Below are 12,625 nucleotides of genomic sequence, written 5' to 3' on the forward strand. Positions count from 1 at the left end.
CATTAATACCTTTTTATTATATACATTTCTTTCTTTTTTTCTTTTTTTTTTTGACAGGCCTTTTTTAAAAGTGCCCCTGTTTTTTGAAAATATTGTTTTTGAAAATAAATAATTTTCAAATCAGAAATAGAATTGGCATTTTAACAATGTTTAATATTATTTTTAATAATATTTCATTCAGATTATATCATACATTGTATTATTATGCAATATTAATCACTTTTGTCCTACAATCTCTGCAGATTTTGCAAAATGCTACAGAAGAACTGGACGACAATCACTGAGTTTATCATTGTGGGCTTCCCTGGACTCCATCCAGACTACTATGGCCTGGTCGCTGCTATTTTCTTCATTGTCTACACGACCACAGTGGCCGGGAACACTGTTTTCCTGGTGCTGTTTTTCACTTCGCAGAGCCTCAGGAAGCCTATGTACATTATCCTTGCGAGCCTGGCGGTATCTGATATGTGTTTCTCCACTGTTGCTGTACCTAAGATCATATCCAGGTACTTGTTTGATGCAGGAGCAACCCCTTTCCATGCTTGCTTCTTCCAAATGGAACTAATCCACTATTTTGGAACATTAAACTCGCTGATCATGATGATCATGTCCCTCGATCGCTATGTGGCTATTTGTTATTCTCTGAGATACCAGGCTGTTATGACTAACCGCATCACGTACATCCTAAACGTCACGGCTTGGGTAACTGCTTTGATCGCTCCCACAATAGCCACCCTACACACTCAACAGCTTCCTTACTGCGGCCCTAAACTGATCATTCACTGCTACTGTGACCACATCTCTATTACCAACCTGGCCTGTGCTGATAACAGCAAGCAGATTTTGCTGGCCCTGTGTGTGGCCCTACTGGTGCTTCTCCTTCCTCTAGCCTTCATCATTTACTCTTACTGTCACATCATAATGTCTGTGATGAGGCTGTCGAGCTCTCAGAGTCGCTGGAAAAGTTTTGCCACCTGCAGCACGCAGCTGTGCATCATCGCCCTGTTTTACGTGCCTCGCTGCACTGTGTATGTAACCTATTTCCTGCAAATCCAAATCAGCAAAGATTTCAGGATAGTTCTCATACTGCTCTACAGCCTTGTTCCACCACTGATAAACCCCCTAATTTACTGTTTACGTACGCATGAGATCAGAACCATTGTGAGCAGGTGGGTGAGCAGGCAAAGGGCCATGAGAGAAATGTCCAGAATTAATGTGATCACGCTGTAAAATATTATGTTCTACTGAGTTTTAATGGAAAAAAACATACAATGATTTATCAGAAGCAACTGAATTCATGTTTGTGATTTGTAATTGTTTTTCAGCTTAATTGTGTTTTGTGATGTATTCCAGTGAAATCTGGTGGTGAAAATGCAAGGAAAAACAAGTCCAAATATTTGCTATGAATGACAGCATTAATAAAACTAGCTCCCTTTAGATGTTTGGAAGTTATTATTAAAGCTATCCGTTTGTTTTTACACACCCCAAAAAATATTTTGGCCTAAATTTAAGGTTTATGCATTTGAATATTGCATAAAATAATATATTTGTCAGTCATGCATAAAAGAAACGGGTAAGATTTCTGCACTATTTGCATCTATTTGATTTAATTTAAACAATCATATTTTCAAAAGCAATTTTCAATTAGTTAAAATGTTTGAGATTTAAGCAAATTGAATTTATTGATGATAAATACCTATATAAAAACCTAGTAATTGTTTATTTAAAGCACACCCAGTTTATGAGTAATGTTACATAAATTAATTTATGTATGACAAATATGCATTTCATTAAATGTATTAGATTATGTTAAAACTGTAATCCAAATGAATGGATATGTCAAATGCAATTCAAATCCATAACTCTTAAATGTAGGCCTAAATACTTGCCATAATATGTTGTTGTACCCATGCAGCTAAGCATTCATTATAGAAACATGTGTCACAATGAAAAGAGCCGTTGAAACCCCTAACTTGTCTGTGCATTAAATTAATGACAGTTAAACTGATGAACTAATAAACTTACTTCATGTTCTCGTTGTCATGATTGTTCTGTAGCTTTTTAACAGGGTGGCCAGATAGGCACAGTGAAAATCTTTTTGCTAAGGTCAATGAATCACTGCCAGGGATTAGCTGGGAATCCTAGTTTTGGAAACCCTGGCCTTTGTAATGTAAAATAAATGATGAAGCTGGTGAAGCTTTGTGAATGGTGAAGCTTATTTACTATCACATCAAAATCAGTACATAATCAAACCGCATTAATTATATAAAGAAAAAAAACATTTGTATTGAAAGTATAAAAGTTAAACTGCTATTTAATTCGCAGATGCTTTAATCTCAGATCTTTAACAAGGCATTTAAAAAAAAATGTACCTTCCCTCATGATTCTATGTGACTGACCTCTGTATATGTTATGCACCAAGCAGTATATTTCCTATCTTTTATGCTAGGGGGATCCAGGTGACAAAAACAGATGGATCTGCATTATTTAATTTTCCCTTTGTTTTTTGCACCACCTGCTGGTTACCTTTGAATGTAGATGAAATTACTATTACAGGGAAAGTTCACCCAAAAATTTAAATTCTGTCATCATTTACTCACCCTCATGAATTTCTTTCTTCTGCTGAACACAAAGGAAGATATTTGGAAGAATGTTTGTAACCAAGCAGATCCCTGCAGCCATTGACTACCATATTATTTATATATTCCCACTATAGAAGTAAAAGGCTGCCAAGATCTGCTTGATTATAAACATTCTTCCAAATATCTTCCTTTGTGTTCAGCCGAACAAAGAAGTTTATACAGGTTTGAAACAACTTGTTGTAAATTATAACACAATTTTCATTTTTTTTGGGTGAAACGATCCCTTTAAATAAAAATATGTTTATGTTTAATTTCCAATTTTTCCCATCAGTGTGAATGTGTGTGATGCAAACACAAGTACACAGACAACTTCAACCAATAACCCCAAAGGTCTGCCCAGTTTCATGACACCAAATTATTCAAAACATGATCCTTCATGACGTGTTGGACCCTACAGGCTTTAACACTGATTCTACATCTATAAAATAATGAAAGCACAAGCATCTGCGCTGATCACTGAGAGACGTGACACACTGAGTAAGAAATATTCTTAGCAGATGACACATAACTTGACAGAGGAATAATCAAGGTAATCATGTGATCAGCTGAAATACAAACCAAAATAACATTTAGATTTTTGCAAAGCCTAATAACTTAACAATCTGTTTTAAATCAGTAACAATTTTATATCATTTATTTACATTATTAATATAACTTAATTAAATTATATGTATGAATTTACATGTTTGATTATTTATATATATTTTTTTTTTGTAAGTTAGCCATTTCATAAAAATGCACATTCTTTTTTTTTTTTTTTTACATTTATTTACATTTATATACTGTATTTTTAATATTGCAAGGTATTATCTAATTTATGCCAATATTTTTAAATCAAATCAGGCAAATGTTTATATATTTTATTTTTTTATTTTACAAATGCGAGAAGTCTGTAATGTCAGTGTGAAAGGCACGTATCGTTGAAAAAGTTTAAAGTTTACTGTATGTTTTAGTATGTTACAGGAAAACGAAACCGCAGCTTCTGTTGTAACTGAGTTTTTCATCGTGGGCTTCCCTGGGCTCCTGCCCAAATACTACAGCCTGATGGCAGCGTTTTTGTTGTGCATCTACATCGCTGTAATCACCGGCAACTCTCTCATTGTGATCCTGTTTGTGACTGAACGCAGCCTCTATAAGCCTATGTATATTATCATGCTGAGTTTGTCCTTGTCTGATATTGGTTTTTGCACAGTTGCTCTGCCAAAAGTAATTTCTCGCTACAGGTTTAATGGCGGTTATATTACCTTGTACGTCTATCTGTTTCAAAGGCAGCTAATTCGCTATTTTGGGACCCTAAACTCTCTTATTATGATGATCATGGCTCTAGATCGGTTCTTGGCGATCTGTTACCCACTAAGATACCCTGTTTTAATGACTAACCGCACTATGAGACTACTAATAGGGCTTTCCTGGGTTACTGCAATGATTGCCCCAACCATTAGCTCAATACAAACAGTGAAACTGCCATTCTGTGGGCCTAATATGATCGCTCACTGCTTCTGTGATGGCACATCTATGAACCAGCTCGCCTGTGCTGATTTCAATATCGCAAATCTCATTGCCTACAGTGTAGCAATGTTTGTGCTTCTCGTTCCATTCTCTTTCATCATCTTTTCCTATGGAAGTATCCTGGTGTCTGTGCTTCAAATAGCAAATGCACAGGGTCGTATGAAAGCATTTTCTACCTGTGCCACACAGCTGACTATCATAATCATCTATTATGTGCCACGTTTCGTGGTTTACTCAAGTTCTAACATCCCGAACACCCAGATAAACAGCAGTCAGAGGATCACCCTGGTCATGTTCTACAGTCTGCTTCCACCACTAGTGAACCCCTTCATCTACTGCATAAGGATCAAAGAAATCAGACAGTTCTTTCTCAAATGGCGTGTCCAGAGAAACAGGATGAGTCTAAAAGTTGATAGGTTAACTATTTCTAAATTAGATAATCTGCCTATCCCTGTTATGACGTATTTCATTACATGCTGTTTATATGCATTTACAATATTTGTTAATAATACATTTATAAACATTATATATAGCCTATATTTATCCAGCAATTTACCCAGTTATTATCTTAAAAAATTACATGGTATGTTTGTAGTTTCATTTGTCACACTGCAGGCTATTGCCACAACGAGCGACTTATGACGATTTTGTGGTCTAGTCACATTTATCAACTGAAATATATTTTAATTATAAATAAATCATAAATGTCCTGCCAAACGAGAATGCAGTATGACTGCAGTTTTTGTTTTTTATTCATAGTGTTTCATTAGATTACTATTAATAATATTTTATGTTATTTTATTTATGCATCTAAGGTCTTGGTTACGAATTATTCTAACCGCATGAAACACGTGGCGGCTGTTGCGTTGTGTGTTCGGGAGGTTCCCATGGTTAATTCCAAAATACTACAGTTTCAACAGTTACTGATTGCCTACTGCAGTAAAACTGTGGCAACTAGATACTTGTCATCGCTACTGGATACCACAGTAAATAGTTCTAATTAAAGGTACTGTTTAAACAACGTATCTAGCATTTTAAAAACGTTATTAAATCCATTATCGTTTTATATTTATTATAAAACATCCTTAAAAGTGTTTTGTATGAGACAATCAAAAGTGTCTCACTACCAGAAGCTTGGAGGCTCAAAGAGACGAATCCTCCAGTCGGATTCATCAACTGTAATATATATATATATATATATATATATATATATATATATATATATATATATATATATATATATATATATATATATATATATATATATATACACCTAAAAGATTATTAGGAACACCTAATACTGTGTTTGACCCCCTTTCGCCTTCAGAACTGCCTTAATTCTACATGGCACTGATTCAACAAGGTGCTGAAAGCATTCTTTAGAAATGTTGGCCCATATTGATAGGATAGCATCTTGCAGTTGATGGAGATTTGTGGGATGCACATCCAGGGCACGAAGCTCCCGTTCCACCACATCCCAAAGAGGCTCTATTGGGTTGAATTACTCTATTACCAATTTGAAATTATTCGAGCTTTGTGACATGGTGCATTATCCTGCTGGAAGTAGCCATCAGAGGATGGGTACATGGTGGTCATAAAGGGATGGACATGGTCAGAAACAATGCTCAGGTAGGCTGTGGCATTTAAACGATGCCCAATTGGCACTAAGGGGCCTAAAGTGTGCCAAGAAAACATCCCCCACACCATTACACCACCACCACCAGCCTGCACAGTGGTAACAAGGCATGATGGATCCATGTTCTCATTCTGTTTATGCCAAATTCTGACTCTACCATCTGTCTCAACAGAAATCAGACTCATCAGATCAGGCAGCATTTTTCCAGTCTTCAACTGTCCAATTTTGGTGAGCTCGCGTAAATTGTAGCCTCTTTTTCCTATTTGTAGTGGAGATGAGTGGTACCCGGTGGGGTCTTCTGCTGTTGTAGCCCATCCGCCTCAAGGTTGTGCATGTTGTGGCTTCACAAATGCTTTGCTGCATACCTCGGTTGTAACGAGTGGTTATTTCAGTCAAAGTTGCTCTTTTATCAGCTTGAATCAGTCGGCCCATTCTCCTCTGACCTCTAGCATCAACAAGGCATTTTCGCCCACAGGACTGCCGCATACTGGATGTTTTTCCCTTTCCACACCCTTCTTTGTAAACCCTAGAAATGGTTGAGCGTGAAAATTCCAGTAACTGATCAGATTGTGAAATACTCAGACTGGCCCGTCTGGCACCAACAACCATGCCATGCTCAAAATAGCTTAAATCACCTTTCTTTCCCATTCTGACATTCAGTTTGGAGTTCAGGAGATTGTCTTGACCAGGACCACACCCCTAAATGCATTGAAGCAACTGCCATGTGATTGGTTGATTAGATAATTGCATTAATGAGAAATGGAACAGGTGTTCCTAATAATCCTTTAGGTGAGTGTATATATATATATATATATATATATATATATATATATATATATATATATATATATATATATATATATATACTAGGGATGCCACAATTCTCAATATAATTTTGAACCGTTCGATACGGCATTCACGGTTCAATACGTGCTTGTGAATTGCGGTTTTCTCGGTTTCGCATTTAATTAATTATTTTTCTACAAATTCTATAATTTGCCTCCATCCCAATATACTGAACAACGCGACATACATTCACATCACACATTAGTGGTAGAGTTATACTCATGGAACACTATAGTTATTCACAATCATGAAAGTTCATTATTTGCATGCGTTTTAAAGCCTTGTCGGTTTCATTCGCGTGCGCGGTTTTAACATGCTCTTTTCAGAGCGTGCGCACTAAAAGCCTGTCTAACACGTGAATACTGAACTAAGTAGTCTTCTTACTGCGCTAATACTGTCAAATACACACAAGGTTAACATAAACACAGTCGGTTATGTCTAAAGTGAAAGTAAAATCGCATTTGTGTCTGTATATTAGATGTGTAGAGGTCTTAAACTGACAACAGCGCAGTAGTGAACACGCGGTCCTTAAAGGGACAGTTCACCTATAAAATGATGTCATTATTTACTCACTCTAATATTGTTTCAAACCTGTATTCATTTCTCGATGACAGAATTTTCAGTTTTGAGTGAAATATCCCTTTAATGTTAATACAACAACAAAAGACAAAGAGAAAATCACTCACTGCTCTTGACTGAAAAACTAATACTGCAGCTTTAATAAGAATCAGTGTATATTTTATAGTGAAGTCTATGTAGTGTTTTATTTTTACATTCATTCATTCAATTTCATACTTAAATGCTGCTGTACAGCTCTGAGCTGCCAGTGTAAATCTTTATATTATTTATTTTATATTATCCAATACACTAGGAATGTGTACAAGGGTTTTTTTAAGTAAAGTTTTAAGTTGAAGTAAGGTTTTTCAATTCTTTTAAGTAAAATAAAGAAAGAGTATTGCAATAAAAAAATAGTCTTTTTTCTCTTTAACCTCTTGCTGTTCCTGTCACCTAAGAATAGAATAACAAAAAATGTATGTGACAAGCCATCAGAACCGAACCGAACCGAAAACCGTGGGTAAAAACCGAGGTATGTATTGAACCGTGGACTAACTGTATTGTTGCATCCCTAATATATACATATATATATATATATATATATATATATATATATATATATATATATATATATATATATATATATATATATATATATATACATATATATACATATATACATATATATACATATATATATATATTTTTTTTTTATAGCCTTATTTAAGTTATTTGCTTTAAAATATAGTAGCCTACATAATATTAATAATATTACAAAATAAATATAAAAAACGATGCAATAAAAGTTTGTAGTGATTTAATGGGAGTTACAGTGTGTAGTCATTTACCCACAAGGTGGCACAAAAAGCTCACATTCATGGCGTAAAGGAGCTGTTTGCTGTCCAACAGTTGATGAGTAATAAAATAGACTTTTAATAATAGGCCTAAGATACTTTGGAGAAAACAATATAGTCACACTTTAGATTAGTGTTCAATTCCTTTTCGAGAGAATCACTCGTATTGTGTAGCATTAAGCTAGGGGAAAACTCCTTTCCTCAAGAATATGAAGCAAAATTGTTTTCCTTAATAATTTATCCATGTAAAACGCAGTGCGGCTGCACAGCAGATACAACAGAGCGTGTCTGCGCCAAGGTTATTTTCGTAAATGAAAACTGAAACTAAGACTAAAACTATTGGTCAAAAAACATTTTCGTAAACTGAAATAAAATTAAAAATTCATATTAAATGAAAAACTAAAACTAAACGAAATTAACAACTCTTACTGAAAAACTAACAGAAATAAAATAATAATTAGTAAAAACAAATATTTGTTTTCGTATTTAATAAGCTCTCTGTGGCAAAAAATCTGACCTGTGGCGGTTGAGGGAGTGTCTGTATATGGAGCTACAGCGCGTGAAGTGAGCTGAGCTGAGGAGATTAACCGCTGTCCGGTGACGCGACGCGCGCAGTGAACACACATCGCTAGTCCTAAGCAGCTGTTCACAAAGAATGCGTTCGTAGCAGTGAAATGGTAAATGACACAAGGTAATGAGACGCATGTTGAACTTAAGCTCACTGCTTTTAGAACGCTATTACATACGCGACGAGAGACGCAGGTGCAACAACAACTATAGTAGCAAGTGCTGCTGTGTGTTTGAGATTTCATGTTCGCATAATATTGACTGGCTCAAAGGTGTTATCATTGTTTTTACAAATCGTTTACTACTAATAATATTATCATCCGTGTGGAGACATTTCACCACAAAGTAGGGAATACCAGGACACACGCATGTCATATAATACAAAATAAGTAGAGCAGTGTGATTGATTGGTTAACCTTATTTTGTTTTGGAAATTGTTATTGATTGATATAGCAATTTCTGCCTTAACTTTCATATTTGTTTGCTGTGGACTAATTTATTACATTGTTTGTGGTGGATTCACGTTTTTATTGTTTGCTGTGGTTTTCCTTGTTTGCTGTGATTTTGCTGGATCATTGATGGTACTGTTTTTCCTCCTTCACAAACTGCAACAATAACAAACACTAATCGACACACCTGTAGAACCCCAATCACATCAGCGATCTAATTTGAATTCCAGACTTTGCTGTGTCAACGCTCACAAAACTCAGACTAAAGGGAAGTGGTTCTTTTATTCCCACGCTGATGCGCGTGTGTGTTTTTAACATCTGAGTTAGAGAAGGTGTTCTTAGATGTCCATTTCTGCTAAGGTGTCAGATCCAGGAGTCGACGGCAGAGCAGCAGACACGATAGCACTGTTGATGAGCCCACTTGAAGTAGGAAAGGAAAGTTGTCATTTTAGTAATCTGAGATTTAAGTTGCCGGGCTACGAGCAAGCGGCCCATTGATTTCACGATCTCTCCACTGACAGACGCAGAGCGGCGCCACGGACATCCGGAAATCCTGGTCCGGGATTTTTCGGGATTTGAGTCGGCTATTAGAGGCCTCGCTGAAACAGACATTCTTTGCCGGCGGCAGGGAAAATACGGACCGGAAATCCGGATTTGACTGGATTTTGGTATTGTTTTTTCCCTGGGACAGATTATTGGACAATTCATGTTTTTTTATTGTTGTCTCATCTGGTTTTTGAGGATGAAATTGTGATTATGCTGCCCTTTTAACTTTAACTTTTAAAAAAATAATAAAATACTATTTTGGTATTTCTTGTGTCTTTCTCTCTGTGTTGGTGTGGCTGGGAATCTTAATTTATTTAAAATTAACAGACTTCCAATCTGTTACATTAGTGGCGTAGTCAGGCAGGGTTCCCTTTCCACACCACACAGTGAAGAATGGCAGATGAAAATGAAGGGCAGCCTGAAGGCCCAGGGTGTAATGTGTCACAAGGAACTGGGGCCAGACTAGAAAATGTTCCATTTAGTCAGCCTGTGATAAATGCAATGATGATGCCTTGGTTTATGGGGGTCCCATGGATCCCAAGGTTTAATGGTGACTCAAGTAAAATTAGTTGTTCTGAATGGAGTGGGCAGGTACAGGCTATGCTGAGGGCACAAGGGTTAAATGAGGAACAGAAAATTGACTTTATACATGGGGCACTTGAGGGTGAGGCAAAAAGAGAGGTGAGGCTACTGAATCCAGGAAGACGCTTAACAAGTGCAGACCTGCTGAGTGAGTTAAAGAGGCTGTATGGGCGTGTAACACCAGTAGCCCAGATCCGGGCACAATTTTTTAAATGTCATCAACAGGAAGAGCAAACCGTTTCTGCTTTCATTCTCCGTCTCCGGGAATTATTCTCCACATGGAGGGAGCAGGAACCAGCGGGCTCTGCCCAGGATGAGATGACTATTAGGGACCAGCTTGTCCTGGGTTTGAGGCCTGGTGTGGTGCAACAGGAACTCCAAAGGCAGGTGCGTAGAAAACCTACATTGTCCTTCACTGAGGTGTGTAGTGAAGTGAGAGCATTAGAAGCTGAGTCGAAGATGGAGCCTGTCTGTGCCTCACGTATCTTTGTGCCACAGACAAACCAATCCATGGTGGCACCAAGCCTAGAGGAGTGGAGGGAGACAGTAAGAGCCGAACTTAGAAAAGAAATTACAGACCAACTTTCTGCTATTAAAGAAACCTTAACTGACGAGATTAAACGCCAACTTTCTCCTCAGACTTGGGTGCATAGAGATCTGCCTTTATCCCCTAGGGGGGCTGTTCAGGAAGGCCGCTATGCTGCCTCCCCCAGGCGCCACCAGACTTTGGAATGGGACAACCGGGGCAAACCAATCTGCAGAGGCTGTGGGAAGGCTGGTCACATTCAAAGGCACTGTCAACAGGGGAGGCGGCCGTTAAACTAACAGCCCCAACCACTGAGAGCCGGGTGGTTGGGGAGGGGGACCAGGGAAATCAAACTGACAAACCATCCCTGGTGGGGACGTGTCAGGAGTTGAAGTCGTTGTTGCAGGAGTGAAAGTGCCCTGCTTGCTTGATACAGGCTCACAAGTTACATTGTTCAGTGAAACTTTCTTCCAGAAATGGCTGAGCGGAGAGCAGAAGCGAAGCCCACAAGATCTGCACTGGCTTTCTCTAAAAGCAGCTAATGGACTACAGATCCCATATACTGGCTACGCCATCTTGGATTTTTCAGTGGGAGGAGTTACCGTGCCAGGTAAAGGGGTTATCATTGTAAAGGATGAGTGCCTGAGTGCTGAAAGGGGTATTCTAGGGATGAATGTCATTTCACATTGTTGGAAAGAGCTGTTTCAAGGGGTTCACCCTGGCCTGACTGTCTTCGGTGCAACTATGTCACGTGAAGCGAAGGGGGAATGGGAGCGTGCTTTTGCGGTCTGTCAAAAGGTTTCGCAGGCTGAATCATCTGATGGACAGATTGGAGTGGCCAAGTTAACCCACCAAGAGCCAGTTTATTTGCCTCCGAACAGTGAGATGGTACTGTGGACACACCTCTATGGTGCAAAAGCTGGGTCATATCTTTGTGTTGTGGTGGAGAGCCCAGAAAGAGATGACGAGTGGCAGGTGGCCCGGACTGTTACTACTGTGGTGAAAGGACGCCTCCCTATAAGGGTACGTAACCTCAATCCTTACCCCATATTGATACCTCAACGCCGCCCCCTTGCTAATGTTTTCCAGGTTGATCCAAGTCAGATTTGAGGGGAAAAGGACCTTGTTTTGAAGACTTTAGATCCAGGTGTGGTGGAAGTGGATGTGCGGACAAACCACATCAGCACAACAGATCACCATCCAGTCAACCTGCTGAAAGGGGATGGCTTAACAACAGACCAACAACAGAAGATGGACTCACTGTTACAGCGATGGAGAGACATCTTTGCAGCAGGTGATGAGGACTTTGGCCAGACCAGTGCAGTCCTCCACTCCATACCTACAGGTTCTGCACCACCCAGCAGGGAGCGCTACAGGCCAGTTCCACCAAGCCTTTACCCTGAATTGAGGGAACTTCTGCAAAACATGCTGGATAATGATGTCATAAGGGAAAGCTCCAGCCCTTAGGCAGCACCAATTGTCCTTGTGAAAAAGAAGGATGGATCCTGGCGTTTTTGCGTGGACTACAGGAAGCTGAACGCCCTAACCCACAAAGATGCCTATCCCTTGCCAAGGATAGAAGAATCCCTCACCAGCCTCAAGCAAGCTGCTTGGTATTCTACCCTTGACCTGGCCACTGGATATTGGCAAGTAGATGTGGACCCGAAGGATCGAGAGAAGACTGCATTCACCACACCCTTGGGCTTGTACGAGTTCCAGAGGATCCCCTTTGGCCTCTGTAATGCACCTGCAACATTTCAACGCCTGATGCAGCGGTGCCTGGGTGGGCAGGTCCATGACTCTCTCCTGATCTACTTGGATGATGTTGTTGTATACTCCCTAGACTTTGACACCCATATCAGTCACCTGGAGCAGGTTTTTGAGAAGCTGGCAGCCCATGGCTTAAAGTTGCA

The 12,625-nt window shown here is 38.9% G+C and overlaps 1 protein-coding gene across 1 annotated transcript; it reads left to right on the forward strand.

Annotated features, from left to right (window-relative positions):
• Positions 1-252: 252 nt before the first annotated feature.
• On the forward strand, positions 253-9,461 carry LOC307118402 (uncharacterized protein; the record flags this gene model as incomplete). Its single annotated transcript, XM_079804011.1, has 3 exons — positions 253-1,169; positions 3,596-4,567; positions 9,419-9,461. The coding sequence occupies 3 exons, from the start codon at positions 253-255 to the stop codon at positions 9,459-9,461; spliced, it is 1,932 nt and encodes a 643-aa protein (XP_079660137.1).
• Positions 9,462-12,625: the final 3,164 nt, after the last annotated feature.

Source organism: Gobio gobio (assembly GCF_949357685.1).
Source record: "Gobio gobio genome assembly, chromosome: 22".
NCBI classification, from domain to species: Eukaryota; Metazoa; Chordata; class Actinopteri; order Cypriniformes; family Gobionidae; genus Gobio; species Gobio gobio.